The sequence below is a fragment of the Myripristis murdjan genome, chromosome 14 (assembly GCF_902150065.1).
Source record: "Myripristis murdjan chromosome 14, fMyrMur1.1, whole genome shotgun sequence".
Lineage (NCBI taxonomy): Eukaryota > Metazoa > Chordata > Actinopteri > Holocentriformes > Holocentridae > Myripristis > Myripristis murdjan.
Window position 1 is genome coordinate 17,401,886 of NC_043993.1, and position 22,449 is coordinate 17,424,334.

Here is a 22,449-nt window from a genome sequence, read left to right on the forward strand (position 1 = left end):
TTTTTGATGCTGTTGTTGTTGTTATTTGTTTGAGCTTACCGTATAGTGACGATGTACAAGCTACATATATCTATTAAGTGATTTATGAGAACATCACGGTGACAACAGCACGGTGGACATGAGGCGGGTGTCGGAGGATACAGCGGATGTGGAGAAGTCACGGGTTATTATCAGACCCCCTACGGTTTAGTCGGAGCTGTGGACTGCTGGACACGTTTTGCCTTCGCACAGTAGAGGGGCTGTGACGCGCTTAGATCACCAATGCAAATGAGACTTACCCCCCCTCCCCTCTTCCTCCTCCTCCTCCACCTCCCCCTCCCTTGCCAACACGCACACTGCCTGTGCTTTATATCGCCCTGCCAGCCTTTCAGACCGGCGGAGAGCACTAGATGTGAGGCTTGCTGAGAGCGACATCGCTTACATAACACCAGCCTGGGAAACGCTAGAGAGCCGTGGAGCCCATCGCTGGGTAATATAAGCGGAGAAAACGGCGACAAAAACGGCAATAAATTGATAAGTGATCACATGATAAAGGGTGCCGCGCGTAACGCTCCAGTGCTGAAGGTAAGCCGCATAATCAAATATCCTCTACTGTAAATGGTGGCGGCACTGTGGGGTTTTATAAGATGGAAGATCTCGGATGCTTTAATAGCAGATGCGTGTTTATCCTTTGTGTTTGTTCATTTATTTTGTCACGCTATATCCACAAAAAAAAAAAAAAAAAAAAAAAAAAAAAAATCAAAATGGTGAAAATAGAGTTGACATCTCCCCTCCGTGACATTAAGTTATTACAAGGCGACTATTTTGTGGAGTTAAAAAGAAGTTGGCCACTCCGAGTGGTAGTCTGTAGAGACTGTTCAGTGTGCAAACTGTTGCTTCTATCCTCGGGAGCACAGCACCCCTACTTTTGCGGGTGTAAGGTCCGATTCAGAAAAAAGAGAGCAGAGGATATGGGCCTTTCATGAAAAGTAGATCTGAAGGGCATGACGGTCCGTGAAGGCTACCGAGACGTTGAGGCATTACGGATATCATTTGATGTGAAATAATAATAAAATAAAAAAAAAAAAAAGCCACAATCCACAACGCATTCTTTTTGTTACAAACCATGTTACACGGGCACCTCTATAGGCTGGAACTAGTATCAGCTTTATCAAAGAGGGGGCTTGCAAGGGGCCGTCGTGACAGAAAAACACCTGGGACCTCGTCAGGTTTGACTAGAAGGCTGCACTTCTCTTTTTAGTTAAAGTAGACAGCAGCTTCAGAAAGTAGAGCACTGCAATCACTTCCTTAATTCTATTTTTTTCCTCAGTGGATATATTATATGCTGCATCAGATTTGCCGGGGCATTTTCAAGATCTTCATCATTTATCAACTCATCTTTACACGTTTTTCCTCAGTCATCACAGGGCATTAATTTATTCATCTCCCCACAGATGAGGCCAGAGATGCTCTGCATACTGCTATGATAATCCCCATTTCATAAGCGCCCATAATACGCTCTCCAGACAGTTTTTATCACATGATGTCATTTCACTGTGATAACTGGGACTTAGATTTTGAAGCTGGCAGATATTGCCAGTGCTAAAATAAATATTATCTGACAGTGCTGGGATTGAATGGAATCTCTGAATGGTTTTGGAATGACTAAAAGGAATCCAATTCAAAAGCCATATTAATAAACGCTGGTCTAATTTCCTCATGTCTCCATCTATCATTTCAAAGCAATTTTGCTTTAATATAGTAGAGAATTGTAAAAGATTACAAGCCCAGTATCTCGAAGAAAACTACAGGAATTGAAGGAAGCGATGGGCACAACTTTGGGGACAGGCTCTGAATGAAGCACAAATGGCAGGAATGAAAGAAGCAGCAAACACTATAGTGCTGCAAGACAGAAACACAAGCCCATATGTCAACATGAGCTGTGGGTCTAATCTGCCCTGCATACTTCCCTTCCTTTTGATTGTACCCAGATACAGAGAAATGTAATGCTGATTAAATACAGCTGCTTGTTTTTGTGCCACAGCTTTTTTCAAGGATCCTCTTGAAGACAGTGACCGCTCACTTGGATATTGTCCTCAAGCCCATCTGTGAAACATGCAAGAGATCTAACCCCAGTGCTGCTCTTAGTCTCACCAAAAACCATGACAGTGAACTGTCCAGCCTTGGCCGTTTGACACAATGTCTGACCCACTGCGAGATATCTCAGGCCTTTGTAATATTATCATGTTGCACTGATGTTGTAAGAAGCTTGTAGATCCCTCCTCTCATTCCTACTTCATGGACTGGCTATCCACTGAAGGGAGAAACAGAGCTGAACACGGTGGGTATGGTGGCGCCCCTCTATAAACTGCACTGCTTCCTGAGGCGGGCTCAGATGCTGCTGCTTTTCCTGGGCATCGCCTATCTGATGGCAGGCAGCATTCTGCTCCTGCAGCGCTCCAGCATCAGAGTAGCACCGCCAAGCCATGCCAGCCTGCCGCCCCTGCTGTCCCTGGTGGCGCCCCCTACTGCCCTCAGGACTGCAGGCCTGGGTGTGAGGGCACGCTCCAGATGGGCGGCCATTCAGTCTATGTCAGGAGGGGGAGTCAAAGCTGGGCGACACTGGCCGGCCTCCCGAAGCCTGGGGGTCCAACACTTGCATCGCCGCTGGTTTCACAGTCTCCTACCAGAGAGCCCCGAGCAGAGAGTTTCCCTCCACAGGAGCAGCAGACACAAAGGTAAATGCCTTGCAGTTATGGTTATGTGCAGATTAATTCAGTTGAACATTATAAGTAAAAGTGAATAGCCTTTTAAGGTAGGTAACTGTTACACCCTGAGCTGTCTTGTCTTTAGCCCAAGACTTAAGCACTCTGACTTTTAGCTTGACAAGTGTCAGCTTAGGACAAATGTTAGCTAGCTAACTAGCAAGCTGATTAATTTAGTAATGCAAAAAAATTTTGAAGGCACATTATGCAAAATTGCTGAGATTTAAATTAAGTGAGAACCAGTTAGACTCAAGTGGCAAAAAACATGGAATAAGGACCTAGCCTGATAGTTGAGCCTATATTGTTGTGATTATTGCCTGACTCACTAATAGATTATGTGCTTATTCCATGTTTTTTTGTCAGTTGCGTCTAAATAGTCCTCACTTCAGTTGATGTTCAGTAATTTTTCATTGTGCACGTTTATTTTGCACAAGCTACTTTGGTTAGTGTGAAACTTAGAAAACATGATTGTAAGCTACCCAGATACTCTGTGGCAAAGTTTTTAACAAGGTGACCTCATCACAAAGTGTGATGAAATGAGCAGGTCCTTCTCAAAATCAGCAGAGAAGTGAACCTAGTTAATATAATTCTGTTGGGAATGACAAGTTGTAAGAGTAGTAATGCAGTCATCTGTTTTCGACCCACTGCTGCCCAAGAGCTGAGGTCCTCCAACATGGCCATCAGAGGGTGCATCATGTCACCTGAAATGCTTCCACTGCAAAAACATGTCACCACTGCTAACAGGGCTGTGCTATGAATGACCTGACTTTGTATATTTGTGGTCATGATGACATCATGGTGACATGATGTGCATCGTGGTTTCAATTAAACTGGAGCAGATATCATTGCAGCGTCTGGGAAAAAGCTGCCTCAGCTGTATTCAGCATCTTGGTATCTGAAATAGAGCAGTAGAAGGGAGGTTATGTGAGACAGAAATAACCCGATGAAGATCTGTTGACTGAGACATTGGTTTTCCTCTTGAATAATATATGAGATAGCAAATACACAAGTTTATTTTCTATTTTGTGGTTTACTTTTTTGAGCTCTGATGGCCTAGAGCCAGTGGTAACAGACTCTGTGCAAGGGGCTTACATAGCACATTCACAAAAGGCTTCATTGCGCATTCATGAACAAACAGCCATGAATTTAGAACATTTAGAACAGCTTCATTATACATTTATGTGACATTTTACGTGTGGGTGCTTTGGTTCCTGTAGATCAGGGTTATTGCCCAGTGATCCTCTCACAGTCAGCAAGGGATAAAGCTTGCAGGTAGAAAATAAATGCAATTATAAAGATAAAGAATGGTTTAATGTCTTATTTACTGTCTCTTTTAAGGAACCTTGAACACTGTATGAGTTATGTCTTGAGATTTACTCTCTGCACATGCATATAGAAAGGGATACATTTGGTAGATTTTTTTTCTCTAGTCATTTAGTAGAGACTCTGTCCACTCTCCTTGCATGGCTCAGTGCTTTTGTGATTTAGTTCAAATGGTAAAAGTAATTCCAAATCAAACAATGGATCATCATATTGCTGAAGGCCAATAACGTCCAATGTCACACGAAGATTTTTTTCCCCCCTCCAACTTGTTCTTGAAAGACATCCTGTAAGAGCTCTTGATACTTCTTTTCAGCACTTGATACAAAACTATTCTGTCACAAAATGGCTTAATACAGATGAAAAATATTGCAGGCAGCGCTTTCAAGTCGCAGTAATTTCTAACTGGCAAAGCTTCCTCTCACAGACCATGACTCTGGACACAGACTAAAACGACCCATATTTATTTTACCATGTCTCCTTCAAAAGTTGCTCTTATTTGAAGGTTTTCTAAATGAACTCTAGTAAGTATACTATATGAATGTGTACATCAGTTAATATATTACAGCAAAATCAGATATTGCTTCTGTTACTGTAAGAGTTGAGAAAGGATTTTTATCCTAGGCTGAATAATGTAAAGTCATGTGGAGGAGGAGGTGGTGGGGGTGGGGGGTGGGGGGTGCACAGAGAGTGAGATGGTGCTATTTTAGTATAAATATACAAATAAATTGCTATATGAATGTCATCGTAAATAAGGTTCTGATGAGCCAGCCAAGGTTTTGCAATCATCCTCCAAATCACCATCATCACCTGCTATTTTCCACAGCTCCTTTCCATTTGGTATTGTATCAAACACCACATTGGAACCATGTTTATCCAAACACACAGTTAACATGGCTAGCGTTCCAAAAAAAAAAAAAAAAAAAAAAAAAAAAAAGTGGTGTGGCGGTTGTTTGTGTGTGTGTGTACAGCAGAGAAACAAGAATAGCACAACAGTATGAAAGTCTGTACAGCCTGTCTATTCAACCCTTCATTTCAAATTACAAGACTAGTCATTCCTCCATTAATGTAATGCAACATAATATCCATACAAAATGCTGATGATTTGCTATCACAGGTTTATTTTCAATCTCTGATCAATTTGATATAACAGCACACAGATATAACACTTCCAAAACAATTTCACATTTTCAAAGATACAAGAGCCCCAGCTATTCAAACAGCTTATAATGACAGTGGAAAATTCATATTATATGCTGCTGGAAACTTTTGCCCAGAGGGGATGAGTCACAATGCCCTTGATATGTAAAGTACAGAGGCATTATACACGCAGAGGTGTTCAAGCGGATCAGTACTAACAAAAATTACAGGGGTTTTACTAGGTGCCAAACTCTCTGTGTTGATATGTCTTTGCAGTCACTGAGTATTTTACATCTTTCAAGTCAGACATCAGACCCAGTTGGGATCTTTCTGACACTGCCTTGCATCCAACTAGCATGTCCAACGTGTTTTGATCCATAGTCATCTTGAGGTCTTCCTGTCACCTCAATTTTTGATGACTCTCCTCATGTACATGTGTGTGATACCCTGTAGACTGTAGGCCCCATTACAGAGACTTCCCTGTAAACCTTCTGCAGCCGACCATGATGAGCATGCACCAGGCAAGGGTATAACATCCTCTAATTGGCATTTTCCATGCAGGTCTGCTAGGGAAGAATCAGCTGCAGCATAATATGTTTAAGAAAGCAGTGCAGTCATTTCTGTGCGGTCTGGGAAATCGAGCTGCCTCCCTCCATTAACCCACAGCAGTTGCACGGGTGCAACAAGCCCATCTCTGGTCTGGGGCTGGGGCGTCCCCTTTGCTTTGATTAAAGCAATGACCTACCTTGCTGGATGGTGGGGCGGACTGTGGGTGACACCTCTGGGGATGATTTCTGCCATAGCCCTCAGCACCATAATCTGACACAGATGATGGGAACCTTCTCTTAAGGCTTTCAGATGACAGCTGTGGATGTGCTCCAGTGTTTCTCTCCGGAGGCACAGGGGCTGGTGACTCAGCCTTGCCCCAGCAGAAGAGCCTGGATGGGCTTCAAAGGACATTGTACACTGATTGAATCATGAATTTGATATGGTGATGCTTGGCCTGTCAGAGATTTTATGGTCCATTTCCTGCTTCCATCTGGCCCATGCACCTTGCTGCCACATCCCCTCAGTCCTATGGCATGCAGCTCCTCCAGTGCCTCCCAAATCTCCTCCAGTTGGCATCTATCTATCTCTACGGTGGCAGAAATTGTAGGAAACATCAAAAATGAAACCCAAATCCTCAGTGTCCTTGAAACCTTAAAAATGTGTAGGAAAATTAATATGTTGTAATTGTAAATTAATTGTAGACTTAAATAAAAACAGTTGGAATGCAAATATTGGTACACCACAAGGTCTTGCTTGTACGACTTTACCTTTTCACGTCATACATTTCCTAAATCTTTCAAATGTCCTTTAAGTATCCTTAAAATCTAGAAGTAACAGTGTCGGATCCAAGGGACGATCGTGAAAGGACATTGGGTCAGGTAAAAAGATAGAGGAGGGTCTTACAACTTATTCCACTTCAATCATACATAGTTACATTTTTATACCATATGTGGGGACTTTTATTGAAATGCAAACCCTGACAGAGCTAATTAGATTTAAAGTAGCCCAGGGCATGTTGGATTTCTTTGCATCATGAAGGCACTCTCTCACTGGTTTGTTTTGACACATCCAGGGACCTACATCGGTTGCTTTGTGCACGATGCCAATGAACGCGCTCTGGGGGGAACCATGCTGTATGACCTGCGCAAAATGACCAGCTCTCTGTGTCAAGACACCTGCTCGGAAAGGTAATGCATTCGCAGCAGGTTCCTGTGAGGGGACCACAAAGGGCCTGCTGTTTGAGTAAATGCTTTGGATCTCAGTCTTGTCGATGAATGGCTCCTGTGTTCCAGTGGAGAGCCAGGTGGCTGGTGGCTGGATGACAGTAAAAGATGGAGGGGGTGGGAGAGAGAGGGAAGAGCGGCAGTAAGGGAAGACCACGACTGAAGGGTTGATCTGTCACAGAAGAGGGAAGAAGGGAGGCGTGTGTGTGTTAAAAAGCTTAATGAGGTGACTATACGAATCGGTTAATGGCTCAGGAGTTAGATGTGTTAGCTGATCAGGTTTGCACAGGTCAGTGAGGCAGAATGTGCAGCATTGTGTGCTCAGTGTTAAAAGAAAATGTGAAGGAGCGGGAGGATTTTTCAAAGCAAAGACAATGATGGTCCAGTTGTATTACTCCCTTTTTAAATCGTAACAGCAAGATGCAGCGCAGTTCCACTGAGACAGAAGAGTAGTTAGGCCAGAGGACAGATGGATGCTTTCAGACTGAGAGTTGGTGTTCACATCTCAAACCCACTCAGCCTTCTCCCCCGCTCATTCACACGGAAAGGAGTCATGCTCGTTACCTAAGCAGCCCAATTATTGAAATGAGCAAAAGTAAAAAGTCAAGGCAATTTATGAGGAAGCTTGAAAGGACATATGAAAAGGTCAATTTTGATGAGGTCTCTATCTTACCTAAGGACAGAGGATAAAGAGAGAGGCACAGAGATGAGTCACAGTGCCCTTGATATGTAAAGTACAGATCAGAGGTGACCCCAGTCCAAAGACAGTAGCATTATACTCACAGATGAGAGCAGAAGGAGCAGCGCTAACAAATATCGCAGGGGTTGGATGCTAGATTTAATGCAAGGAAAACTGAATGAACCGATGCCTTCCAAATGTTAACTTCCGTCCTGTGGGAAAGCTTAGCTCTCGGCTAGTGGCTTGAGGTTATGGATTGCTCTGGGCTAGGGCATATTGCCATCAAGAAACTCAGTTTGTGGGTGCATGTGTGTGCATGTGTGTGTGTGTGTGTGTGTGTGTGTGTGTGTGTGTGTGTGTGACTAGTGGGTACCAGTTTGCAGGTCTGGAATATGGAGCTGAATGCCACTGTGGGAACCGTATCAGTAGTCCGCGGGCTCCAGAGGAGGATTGCAGTCTGGTGTGTCGAGGTGAAAGGGGGTCCCCTTGCGGAGGCGTGGGACGTCTCTCCATATACAAGGTGGAGGAGCAGCTCCCAGGTCACAGGAAATGTAAGTCAGCTATCCTTAGGAAAGACACAGGCAAGGATTTATTGTGTTGATTTTCTTAAAAGTGCATCATAGAAAATTTCACATGGCATCTCCAGATGGTGTTAATAGATTAACTTTTTGAACTTCATTACCCAATGATCATGTGACATGATGTCAGTAAACTCCTTGGAAACTTAAAACTTAAATTTCCTCCTGTGTGAGCCTGTTAGTGACAGAGGTGGTAAAAAGGTTGAGTCATTATTTGCAAGTCCAATTTCCTCTGCACAGAGCACTTACTCCATGCTGTTCAGGAGAGCATTTCATATTTCACTCCTAAATTTTCTTTTTTCACTTAATGTGCTTTTTCTTGCAAGTGTCAATATCCTGAAATTAATGTGAGCAAATGGGGCAAATCTACAATGTCTGAGTTAATGAGATGGGACACTCTTCTCTGCTATAGTCCCACTTCGTCATTTAGGCAGATAAGACAGGTGCATTTTTACATAAAATCTTTCCTAGTACAGCTTTCATTTTTTTTTTTTTTTTTTTATCAAATGTGATCAGTAACACTAACAATATTTACAATGCTTGAGAAAGCACTTCATTACAGCTACATGACACATTTATGAATAGTCATTCAATCTTTATGTCAGCTTTCAGCAGTTCTTCATATGCTGCATACAGCCTTCATGACGCAGCCCTGGAGTCAGTTCACTGAGCAAAAATATTCTGTTTAAGTTCTCAACACAATCACAAACTCACTGAAGGACAAACCTTAAGAGTATCCATGAAAATGTGTCATATAAACCTTTCTCAAACATTGCATGCTTTTTATATGCACTACATCTTATTTGTCAGCCAAGTCAAATATTGTAAATTAATATAATGTGATTAGGAACCAGGATTCAAGGAAAAAGAAGGAATGTGATTCAGGGCAGAAAACCTTTAGAAAACGTTTGATGCCAATACTGGTGACGGTGCCTGAAATTCAGTACTGATTCCCAGTGATACTGATTCCATTTGAAAATGAATAAATGATAAATCTCTTTATCAAACGCTACCAAATACATTTTTGTTAGTCTCTGAGTGTTGCTTGTAATGAGATTATGAGTTACTGTATTGCTCCTCATTAGATTATATATGTATATTTTTCTCTTTCCAGTTAGAAATGTTCACTACAGTGGTTGCTTCAACATACCAAAGAGCACCATCAGCACCTTCCCTGTCTACTCCTTCCAGCCCAACCTAACAACACAGTCCTGCATCGAGATCTGCACAGATAAGGTTTGAATTAGCTCTACAGAATTAGAGAACCACTGATCAATTTGCTGCACATACTGTAGCTGTCTCTGGTGTATTGGGAAGCGTCTGCTCCCAGTAGAGGAGAATCTATTGCTCAGAGAGCAGTCTCTGCTCCCTGGATATCAGAATAACATGTTGGGAGACAGAGCTCCTCGAATACTGCGGACTGTTTAAGGTTTAATGTGCCTCTAATGAGAAGTAGATGGTCTTGATCTTGGAATGAGACGTTCATACTGGATGCATCTCAGCTGTGGCTTCTCCGAACAGAAATGGCTGGTATAAATATTGCACATCATCTGGTGGTGACTGCAGTGTGATTAATTCTCACCTTGTGTGTGTGTGTGTGTATGTGTGTGTGTGTGTGTGTGTGCCTGTGTGCATGCCTGTGTGTGTCTGTGTGTGTGTGTGCTTGTACACAGTCACACATGCATCTATATGTGTGAATTGTGCATAATTTTCCTAAATTATAAACTGCAGTGGTGGTCCTAGTATTTTGACATTGAACATCTTGACCTTTTGTGTTTGAAAAAGTGAGAGAAAATAATGAACCGAAATGAAGTATAGAATGGGGTGGGATGCAGATTTCTACCTTAACTGAGCTAACACTTCACCCTTGGGTGAAATGCAACCTTTTGAAGAGAGGAATAAAGATCATTTCATTTCTGATTCTGGATTGTAGGAGCTCCCGCTGGCTGTGTTGAAGAGGCCCCACTGTTTCTGTACATGGACATCCTCTCTTTTCAGTGTCAGCCAACAGTCCCAGGACCAGCCATGTGTGGGCAATACTGGTCTGAACCAGACCAGTACCTCCATGCCCACAGCACCCACTGACCATGACCACTACCAGGTTTATCAAACACCTGTCCTGGGTGAGATACTATTGTTACCTGTATTTCAAAGTTTCAAAGTCAACTTTATATGTTATTGCTTTTGTTTTAATCATCTAAAACCCTTTTTAGGTTAATTTCACAGAGGTAGAGTTGTGCAATATTTATTAGAGCATGTCTACAATTTTCATCTAGCCTGATTTTGCCATGTCAGTAATTTCTACAAACCGCACACCCACGACCCACCTAAAATGCTGGCCTCTTTTACCTTCTGCGCAATAGCAAGTAAAAACAGTCTCAGGTAAAGCCTGTCCAGTGTGAACTGACATCCCTGAGATTGTTGGTGTACATTGTGATACTGTGTCATTTTCATTGGCAAAGGATTCTTACCATATGATTGTGGACCATCTGTCCAATTTGCACTTTAAAGTGGCATTCATCCCAAACTGAAATCAGACCCAAAGCATCAGCTGTGGTCCAGTTGCAACTTTGCTTTGCTCTTGCAGTCATGCTGAATTGCAATTTCTAATAAGTCAGGGTCACTTATGGTATATTTTTGGGGTGATGACAACACTTAAGTGGAGTTCACACTCTCATCTCTGTAATTTTGGAAACTAATTACAGAAATCTCATCTCCTATGCAGACTGGCCATTAAGATCAAAAATGTCCTGCTGTGATAACAGTTGCTTTCGACAGATTATCCTGAAAACTAATCACGTCCGAGAAAAGCTCAGGGCATCTAAAATATCAGATTTACTGTGATGTGGTGCAGCTCTGCTAGATAACTTTTTATAACTAAACCTGGCATAAAAAAACTCCCTCTAGACTCCAGGTGCAAAGAAAGGATGTTTCTGCCTCAGAGAACCAAATCCTTGGTGGCTCTCTCCAGTTTTCCTGGTGCAGGCAACACCTGGGTACGACACCTGATCGAGCTCATGACAGGCTACTACACTGGCAGCTTCTATTTTGATGGCACACTGTACAACAGAGGTGAGGAGGGCAGTGCTCCCCTGCTCAACAAATGTTTCAGTGAGTGCTCAGGGTGTGCATCCATTCACTCATTCATTTCGATCATCTCCCAGGTTTCAGAGGAGAGAAGGACTACTGGAAAAGTGGCCGCAGCATCTGTGTGAAGACCCATGAGAGTGGTCAGAAAGAAATTGAAATGTTTGACTCTGCCATCTTGCTGATTCGAAGCCCTTACCGTTCCCTCATGGCTGAATTCAATCGCAAGTGTGCCGGTCATTTGGGGCATGCCACTGATGCACAGTGGCAGAGCAAAGGTAATACAAGCCACAAAGAGGAAATGGCTTTGTGGTTATTGAGCTAGTAAAGGGTACTCTTTTGTTGTTATTGTTTCATACTGCCCCACTGGTGTATGATATTGCAATAATGCAGCAGCAGAGGGTGTTCTTTATTATGAGTGTGAGTATTATGATACTGTTTGCAGCAGTAAAGTGCTCATATTTACTCTGAAGAATGTACTCTTGGGTATTATGGCTTTTATATAATTGTTGTCAATGGTTGTATGCTCTCTGAAAACATGTCTATATTGTGCTGCATAAACAGAAAAATGATAGGAAAACAAGAAAGATCACTATCTGCTTCCTCTGTTGGTAATAAGAATTAGAAGCACAGATGAAATGTCACATTGAATCACACTACTTGGTTGAAGCTACCTCCTGTGCAAATGCAGTTATCCTCACCACACCAATACCTGTGTTCTCTTTTCAATCCAGAATGGCCAGAATTTGTCTCCAGCTATGCCCCTTGGTGGGCATCCCATGCCCTGAGCTGGCTGAAGTTTGGACGGCGGCTGCTCGTGGTTCACTATGAGGAACTGCAGAGGTCACTTCTTCCCCAGCTTCGCCTCATCACCTCCTTTCTAAATGTCACCATGACTGAGGAGCGGTTGCTATGCGCCCAGAGCAACCAAGATGGCCATTTCAAACGCTCAGGGTCCCAACAGTCGTCCTTTGACCCTTTTACTTCCGATATGAGGAGGATGATCGACTCCTTCATTCACACCGTTGACCAGGCGCTACAGAAGAGGAACTTCAGTGGACTTCCACAAGACTATCTCCCTAGATGATGATATGATAAGGTCCTCACCCATAGTGCTTTAACTGAGTGGGCCAGGAGGAGTTGAGATTTGTGCCAGTCCACCCACAGTGCTCTGTGGAGAGCAGTACAGACTCGCCATGGACATATTTGCCGAATGTTGGCAGGGTTTATTGATGACCATCTGTGAACACTGGCTGTAATTGGGCCACCTGACTCCTTTATAAGTTCAACACACTGTGAGTGGCTGTATAGTTATGGAATAAGATTAAGACTGCTGGAGACAATGTGACAACAATGTACTGCTAAAGACACTGGTGATCATCAAAGTTTCTGATTAAAGCCTCAGGGCCAGGATTGCCTCCTTGAAAGCAGGAAATATATACTTAGAGAAGATCTGACATGACCCATTGACCTGTGGAATTGGAATTGTCTTGCAAAGTGCCTGACTGCACAAATATGAGTGTGAATCCAAGATGGATTCATTTTTGTTAAGCTGATAACTTTTTTGTGGCTCTTAAATATTTCACTTGGGTACAGTGTAGACATAAGAAAACATATCATTTCAATTACAAAACTCACACTAACACATAGTAACCACAGAACATGACCTGGATTATATTTCTGTGTACATCCAAGGTTGCAAAGGTTTTGCCTACTTGCAATCATCGATCAGTGGAGGAGAGGCCTCAACACTGGTTGTGACAATATGGATTCCCAGCGCAGTAAACATTAGGGGATAACTGTGCATGAACTCTGAAATATATGCTAAGTTTACATTCAGTCAAAGTGAACTTGCTTACATAAAACCCAACAACTGTCACCTATTGTCAAAAAACATTTTGTTAATTGAATGCATTCATTTTGGTAACAGGCTGAATTGGGAGTGAAGTTGGTAACTGTTGTTTATTACTTGAATGTTTTGACCCCAATGAATCAAGGTGATGTAGTACAAGACTGTCAACAGGTTTGTTTATTTAGCTGGTGTACACTGAAGCAGCTTGTGAGAGCACTGCCAATATGAAGGACATTGTTCAAACTGTTTGTTTACGCAGTTTGTTGCCACAAATAGTAGGCTAGATGAAGACAAACATTCGCGCCATTCCCACCAGACTACAAAAACTCACCTCGAGATTCCATTTCAACTTGCTCAGATAATTTAGAAATGCAGGTATATTCATTTTTTTTTACCCTGTGGTATTTGAATTATTTTCTCCATACATTTAACAGAATAGTGCCATCTAGTGGTTACATTGCATTTCATTTTCTAATGAAGTCAGCTTTAACCTTTTAGGGTTAAGGTGACACCAGATACCAGATGCTTTCAGGAGATGTACTTTCTAGTTGGAAAGTCATGGCTTGAAAAATAAATGACTCACAGGTTATTAAAGAAGTTGGTTTCAGTGCTGGTGTCTGTTGACTGTGGGTGGACTGACAGACAACACTGAGAAATTAAAGAGCAAGAAGCATTGCCTATGTGTGAGAAATGTTAAGTATTTAGAGACAAGCAAGGGGACACAAAGCCTTTGCAACGTAGATCACCTCCCATTTTTTATAAACTGGGATAAATTACACTAGAACGGTAGCAGGAACAAGACCCAAACTGACAGATTCACTGTTTGAGACTGGTGATTCATGCTGCAACAAATCACAGGTAAGTACTCAAGCTGCTCATAGTCTCATGACTGCCACCATGCCTTGACAAGCATCACTTCTGAAGTGTCTATGCAATGTCCAGTGATGAGATTTGAGACCCAACGATAAGTCAGAACTCTCTGACAAACAGATCAATAGAAACAGTCCACAAAAGCATCAAACTGGCCACTGAGCTTTGAAACTGGCCACTGTCCTTTGACAGCCTAGTGTAATCCTAATTGTCTGCAAAGGAGAACCCTGGCCCATCTCACTCAAATGCAAAAGGACTGGACAACTGGGGCTGCTCCCTGTATAACAGTACAAATTGTATGAATCTTGTGGCATCTTGTGCTGCTTACTCATGGTGAATCCTCTGAGTGCTGTTATTTGTTCTGATGGACTACAAGAGCATGTTGGTGTGGCAGTTTTTCCTGAGGGACTCTTGAATCTTGAAACACCATCCAGTCAGGAATAACTCGTCCTGGCAGGCTGGCCTCGTGGGAATACAAGAACAGAAGTTGGATGAGCAGTCCAGTTAATAGTGGCAACATGGAGCTGGCCATAATGAAAGAGGTGAATGTTATTTCATTCCTAACCATTCAGAGGTGCAGGAGTTCAACCAAGAACAGAGCACTCGGTTAACAGGCAGATTGATGATTACCTGAGGGCCATTTTTGCCTCTACACCTCCATACGTGCCCATAGACCAGCTGCGGTGTCTTCAGGGACCATCATTCCTTTCACTCTTTATCCCACTCCTTTTCAGGGAACATCTCCAGGTAGAGGGGATGTCTTCTTGCCACTTCCCAGAGCTGATTTCAGTCTAGATGTTCTATGCCTCCCATGCTCTCTCCTTTCCTCTGGCCTTTATCCTAGTCTTCTGCCAGCTCCGCCAGATGTTGCTTTACTCAGCTTCTCAAGTTTTTGATAAGGCAAACTGCTGATGTTCACACAAAGCATCCCTTCTCCACCGGATAGATGAAGGTCATCCAGGTTGGCTTACCCTGACCATATCCCCATGTCCAGCCACGATGCCATATAGCTGATCTCCTTCTAGAAACTGAGTCCGTGCTACACCCCATGCCTGGAGTCAGGTGAGGAAGTTTGGGCCTCTTCTCCTCCTAACAAAGTTGATGTATCCACCTGTCTGGGGTGGACATGGTTCCTGCCTTCTGGACTCGAGTATTTCTGCCATTTTCTTTAGTATATATATACCAACCTTGTAGCCTGACAGGGTGTGTGTAAGACTACTACAGGTTCTGTTGGCTGAGCAAGGTATCATAACTTGTTCTTATCAAGAAGATTAGGTGAGCTTGTGGGATCTTCCACATATCCTGCAATGAGGGAGCTCTGTTGACAAAGCTTTCCCATGCTGTCCAGTGCCCCTGCTGCCCTTGTGTCACTGCTGTCACTACGTACTGTTCCTCCTCTGTCTTTGTCACTTCTATGACCACCAGTTCTTTGCTCTCCTTCTTCTCCCAAGGCCTCCTATCTGTCTGCACTGCTCCAACTACTTCCAGACACTGCAGCCTGCTCACCACCCTGTCCCTCGACTCTTGCACCTTCGACTTATGACTAATGCACACCTCACACTCCTCAATGAATGATCTGTGGGCTCCCTCATTTCCACAGTCGGGATCTCTGTCTCCTGTTTGAAGATGAAGTTACTGGATTTCAAAGGGAGCTTGCAAGACATTCCAGCCAAACAAGCCAGTTTTTAACAATGTGGCAGCTCCAACCTCCATCCACCACCTTTGGATGAATCTGTTTGCCTTAACATCCATTTTGTTGACCGTGGATGATACAATCTCACAAAGCTTCAGGGGCCACAGTACACACTCGTTCAGTTTGGTGTGGTAACACCATGTCTTGTACTTGCCATGCAGCTGGCCTTGGTTGATTCTAGCCAGACCATCTGCAATTTGTTGTACTGTAGGAAAGCCATCCGCACATTGTTGTCCATCAGCTCTGTGGTGTAATTCCTCCCAAGGCCTCAGATGGGTTGTTCTGCTAGTGCTGGGCTAAGCTCTCCTCTTGCAGCTAAGGCAACTCTGTCGTTCCTTACTCCCTTTTACAGCGACAGTCCTCTGAATGTGGAGAGTTTGAATTTTATCCATGACCAGGTTAACAGCTCCTCCTGCCTTCCCACCAGTCTGGATGTATATGCTGCAGCCCTTTGCATACTTGTGTGATCATCTGTGTAACTCCTTATCAGCAAAAGTTTCTGCCCTTGAAAAAAGCAGTGTGTCCCAGTCTATCATCAATGTACCTCTCATCTGGTGGTCACAATACATGGCAGCTGTATTTATTGGTAACTGCTGATTATTTCTGAAGCTGCCTTGAATGTATATAATTTGCATGTCACTGGCTTGCATTTCTCTCATCTTGCTAACAGCAGGTTGTTAAGAGTTTTCATCTATACTGGCTCCATGTAGCCGGTATAGATGTTCACATCTCACTTCTGTGAGGAAGCATTTCAATCAGAAAGAGTCAAGGCTAGCAAAGTAAGTTGGAAGGACAATCCATAGCAGTCATAATAGTAGAATCTAATGCACACATAAACAACCTCCAAACTGTCTATAGAAATTAATTTCCTTGGACTGAACCTCTGGGCATGTAACACAAAAAGTCACTTCAGCTCTGTCACTGTAACTCTTAACTCAGTTCAGATTCAAGCTACTATATCTAATAAAAAATTAACATGTCCTATTTTACCATATTGCAAATATGTCACTCAAGAATATCCTCTTTCAATACAAGAGAGAGGCTTTATTTGCACTTCCTAATTCTAAAAAATGTTCAATGAAGCTTCATACTGGTGGGATTCATCACATACTTGGCATCCATCGCTTGAGCTTCCCAATGCCAAACAGTATGGCAGTGGAGCAGAGAATTTTTCTGCCACCAGATGTTCAGCTTTAAAGTTAAACTGAGATAAATATCTTTAGAAAAAGAAGAGATCATTCAAGTGTGATCAGGAAATGTGGAATGTAAAATACAGTAATGAATGACATCAGCCTCTGAAAATTAAAGTTATTTTTTTGACGTTGGGGTGTCAAGCATGGAGGCTCATCACGTTGACTGTCTTTAACAGTTCTCTTCTTCCCAGAAAGTTCAATGAGCTTGAATAGAAGCTTAAACACTGAAGCAGAGCCATCAGGCCCCCCAGTGAGGTGTCTGTCATATAAGCGTAATGGATTGACAGTAAGTCTGGGCTGAATTAAGGCACACGATGATGCCATCTGCTAAGAAATATGTGATGTCAAACACAAAGGAACTGTAACAATCACTCCTTCAGACAGTTTCAATAGAGGGTTGCTTCTAATCCAGTTATCTCTTTCTCTACACGGTGTCCCACAGTACAGGGCTTTAATTTTCCCTTCTCTTTCTCTCTACTTGGTACCTTTTTGTCTGATTTGCACTCCTATTCCTCCTCCTCCTGCAAATGCTGTTTGGAATTCAATTTATTTGCACACAAAAAAATGATAAAACATGGAACAGAGGAGTAATTGGGTGATAGGGCTGGTGGGTGGTGGGGGATAAATGTCCCCAAAGAAAATGAAGTTCCATTGAAACACAATAAACAGAGGACAGAGAAAAGCTGGATGCAGCCAGACTGCAGATGGTGTTCACATCAGGCCCACTGAGCCTTCTCCTCCAGCCAGTTATGTTGTTACCTGAGCAGCCTGGCAGCTGAAAAGTCATGACAGTTTATGAGATAGCTCAAAAGACATACAAGGTCAATTTTGACGAGGTTTCTGAAGGAGTACAGGCAGGAAGAGGGCAGTGTTATGTGTATAGCACAGGGGCCTTGTGTCAAAAAATGTTGTGTACATTAAACACTAAAAATCTACTTAAAAAAAAAAAAGAGAAAATGCATATGGTCACATTTCTTTAATAGTTGGACTTGCCAGTTTTCAAGTCTGTTATTCATTCTCTAATACTTTTAATACATTATTTCATTTTCGTATTAAGTAATTCAAATGAGACCACATAATTTCCCCCATACACGCCTGAAATTTACACCTAAAATCCTCGTGGAGAGATTTCATTTGTTATTTAAAAATACATGCAAGTCTGTTAAATTATGATAACTTTTCTGTAGAGCAAAACTACTTCATTTATCCATTTCCCATATCTGTTTATTCCTATTCAGAGTCACGTGGGGCTGCAGCCTATCTCAGCAAGAACTGTGCAGAAGGCAGAGAAACACATTGGACAGGTTGTTGGTCCATTACAAGGCTAACACACAAACAACCAAACTCACACCTAACACTGTAAAGACCTGACTGTAGAACTTACAGTAAACAGATGACATAAAATGCAAATAAAGTAATGTAAAATCACTGTTAATTACAGTAAAATTACTGCTCAGGATGTCATCATTAGAAAGTAACAAGTTACTGTAATGCAGTAATTTAACATGGTACTGTTCCTATGTTCAGCAATCACATTACATTTACAAATCAAACAATTGTGGTGTTACTTGCATTACATAAGTTCTACAGTTATCAGCATAATGAGCAGATGGAAAAAAAATAGTCTAACGTGTCTTCATGCATGCTTGTGCAACAGTCACCTGACCTCTCGAGAGTTGTCTCCTCACTTTGGCAAGAGTTCATGCGGGAGACAGGACATCAGACAAGTAATTTGTAATACATTACTGTTCTTACACTGGACCTCATTCTCCAAAAAATATGGCTACCACCAGTTTTCAGCAGCACGCAGACATACTAATTACCTGAAACAGACAGGAAGAACAGGTTTTAGACAAAAGGTTGAGTTAGCAAACAATGAGTAAGACTTACAATTAATACTGTAAATCAACATCATAATGTTACTACAGCGCCACCTATTGGCCAAATGGCATCACATTTATCATGGTCAATCAGACCAAATTTGGTTGCACAAGCACAACACAATGGAGATAGAAGATACAACATTTTTTTTGTTGCTATGGTAGCATTTTTCAACAAGGCAGTATAAAGCAACAGAAAAGCTGTATTAGTCAGTCAGGCTATAGTTTGCTAAAATAATTTACGTAGTTCAAAACATGAATTAGCTGAGATAATAGTAGATTATAAAAACTAGAGGGATCATACTGTAAATCTATGCAATGTTTTTAATAAAAGTGTTAAGCCATGTTTTTCTCTCTCTCTCTCTCTCTCTCTCTCTCTCTTTTTTTTTTTTTTTTTTTTTTTGATATAAGAAATAGCCTACTAACTATCTGTCTGTGTATCTGACATCACTGAAACTGCCGATTATGACTCAACTGAAGCTCAGTGTGTAAAGCCAAAGTCATTAGGAGGAGGCTGAAAGTTTTTCATGCAATTTGGTTGCATGCAACTGAGTGGTTTACTGAAAATTGGTTTGCATTGTCATTTGGAATGTTCCATATGTGTTTTGGTGGCATAACAACAGTAAAAACTTACATCTTTACAACATGCAAGAAATTGCATTTCAGCTGCACTGTGTATTGTGTCACATGACCCAGTCAAGCCACCTGCTTCCAGGCACCTGAGTTTTGTTTTGTTTATGGATTTCCATCCAATGAAAATCATCAGCTGGGTTTGCATCATCATTTGGAATGTTCCGTGTGTGTTGGGTACAAAATCTTATTTACATTTAATTAGCTTTAATTAAAACGTGACACAGGCAACAAAGAACCCAAGATGACGAAGTAGAGGTAAGTAATGCTGCAGCAGATTTCCTCTGAAACTTGTACTGATGGCTGGGAGATTAAAGAGAACGCCAAGCCTTTTATTAGAGACAGGATTTATTTTTCTCTCTGTTTCAGTTTTTTTCTGGTATAGACAACTGCTGTCAGGGAGGCTACTAATGACAACAATATTAATGACGTTAATGTTGGTGATAATAATAATAATAATAATAATGATGAAGTATTGTATATTTTGTGATGTCTTCACTAAATATACATTACCCAAAAATGATTGCACATACATAGTGCTGTGTAGTTACTGATAGTCAAAATATTTTATTGTAAGACCCAGAGTAGTTCCCCATGAATTTCACTCTTACAGATATGGAGTTCCTGCAGAAAAGACAGAGACTGGAGACAGATAAGAAAATCAGGAATGAGCTCAACTGGCAGCTGCAGAAAGCACAGGAGAAGCTTAGGCAGCAAGAAATCATGCTGAAAGCCAACAAGGTGGAGATGGAGGCTCTGTGTGAGGAGGTGAAGGAGCTGAAGATGCTCAACAAAGAGAAGAGCCTGACTATCACCAGGCTTGCCCTCAAGCTGAAGGCCCACAAGATGCAAAAGGATTTTTCCTGCCAACAAAAGGAGGCCCTTTGCTGTGAAATAGAGGGTCTAAAAAGAAATGCTGAAAACAGAAACGGCACTGAAAACCAAGGCTGCCCAGAGGAGCGAGGACACCATCCTGGACTTACAGCATCAGCTGCTCAACATGAAAACCAACATAGCAGAAGCCAAACAGGCCATTTCAAAAATTCTTTTTGAAATGTTTGAATGTTGAAATCTTTTATAACGAAATGACTTAATAAATTAAGTCTATTGCTCTTAGATATCTGTGAGAAATTGAATATTGGTTGCACTAAAGGTGGCCTCTAAATGGCACACTTTATTAGATTATATGAAATCTTAATTTTCCTTGTGGGGAAAATGGGTCACAATGGGAAATAATCTACAAATAGGTTATAACTTCGAATGAAGGAGATGGGGTTTAAAATACTATCAAAAAGTTGTGTGCTTTTATGTTTCATTGGATTCTTAGTTTGATGGCCAGTGCTATTCAAATCCAGCATCTTGTTTGAACCATAACATTGAATTGGGTTGTTTGCTTCCAAAGCCTCATTTGTGACAGGGAGACCCACACTGGACATTGTCTTCCTGTAGTTTCAGCAGTAGTTAATGTCCCCAGATCTTCTATAAGCCGAGACAACCTAACAACACAGATACGATTTAAATTAATTCTCCAAAATGAAAAATTGATTTCACATCCTCTGCAGTGTACTTGAGTCCACCACTCACAGGAAATCAGACCTGTGCTAGCAGACAGAAGCATAAATACTTGCTTACAGTTAAATGTGCTTCTAATGACAAGTAGAAGGTTTGGGGAGATTTATTCATTTATTTATTAATTATTATTTACATACTGGAAGCACCTTGGTTTGATGAAGTGCTCACACAAATGGCTGGCACAGATACCGTGCATGAATCTGCTGGAGACTGCAGTGTGATTAATTCTGCTGCGTCCACATGTGCATCTGTAATTGGCTCCAGTATCCTGACATTGAGCATCTTGACCATTTCTTTTTGAAAGTGAAAAAGGAATAGAGAGAAATGTGGTATGGAGGTGGGATGGTCACATTTATGTTGCATTCTTGGCTACCATTCCAAAAGTTCAGCTTGTGCATAATTGCAGAGAGAAGGCCTAAAAAATTGGCAGTGTTTTTCCAATGCAGTTAACATTAGATGTTGACTGTGGAATGTGTGTTAAATTATTAACATATTAAAGTTAAATGCAGTTTTTTTAACACTATAATTTGTACATGTTGTTTTGCTCACATCAATAGACCTTTTTCACAGCAGCCAATCTGACATGAAACAGCAGCAGACTTTACAGTGAGCCATCATGAACAACACCTGGACCCTGGTTCTGTTAGATCTGAATGAAACAGAAGCTTAATTAATGTTATTAGAAACACCTTTGCCCTGATATTCATGTCAAAACGGCTGCAGTGATAGGTTCTGTTGTGGTTAAAGAGCAGAGTGCAGTTTTAGCTCATTTGCCTCGATGAGCCAAAGTGACACAATACACCATGTCCACAGGCGTGTTTTAGTAACCCATGAAATGAGGTGATTTGTGTCTAGTATTCAGCCATTTGCAAAGAGTGACCTAAATTTAAGCCTCCTGATGACTGTCAGAGTGATTAGTGACATCTGGTGGTCGTGTTGTAGCATTTGAAGTCAGCTTGAGCCTTTACACTCACCTGTAGCTGTTTACTCCGTGCAGAACTACACAAGCCTCCTGAATCAAGCTGCTTTCTCTGGGAGACTCATCTGGATAAGATTTTTCAGAGTCCTAAACCATGTGCTTTGGAGGACCAAGTGGACAGGTTTTTGTTTCAATCATTACACCAGCTCATTTCAATGATTACCTCCTCTGGCTGATGGTGTGCTAATCAGTGAAATCACCTGGTGTAGTCATATAATGATTTGAATGTTTGAGACAGACCCACCAGAGTTCTGGGCTAGGGTTCAGGTTAGGATTCTGGTTGGGTGAGAGCATATGTCAAGTCTGTTTAGCAAATAGGCAACAGGCAAACAAATTTTATGACCACAGCTTTGGTTTCCCAGAACTCCAGTGGGATCCATAATAATGCGTTTGAGACTTCTGATTTACATGGTAAACCAAGTCCAGTTGAACAGGTGTAATGCTGACATGGCTCTAACAG

General features: G+C 41.9%; 1 protein-coding gene and 1 long non-coding RNA gene across 2 annotated transcripts; one reads left to right on the forward strand and one right to left on the reverse strand.

Annotated features, from left to right (window-relative positions):
- Positions 1-366: 366 nt before the first annotated feature.
- wscd1b (WSC domain containing 1b) lies at positions 367-13,820 on the forward strand. The gene is made up of 9 exons (XM_030069340.1): positions 367-564; positions 2,024-2,717; positions 6,826-6,940; positions 8,022-8,206; positions 9,348-9,469; positions 10,167-10,356; positions 11,141-11,305; positions 11,398-11,598; positions 12,055-13,820. The coding sequence occupies exons 2-9, from the start codon at positions 2,327-2,329 to the stop codon at positions 12,405-12,407; spliced, it is 1,722 nt and encodes a 573-aa protein (XP_029925200.1). The 5' UTR covers positions 367-564; positions 2,024-2,326; the 3' UTR covers positions 12,408-13,820.
- A 4,106-nt stretch (positions 13,821-17,926) lies between these two features.
- LOC115371808 (uncharacterized) lies at positions 17,927-22,104 on the reverse strand. Its single transcript, XR_003929391.1, has 3 exons — positions 21,985-22,104; positions 20,866-20,934; positions 17,927-18,751 (listed from the first exon to the last, which is right to left on the reverse strand). It is a non-coding gene; the product is annotated as an uncharacterized LOC115371808 (long non-coding RNA).
- Positions 22,105-22,449: the final 345 nt, after the last annotated feature.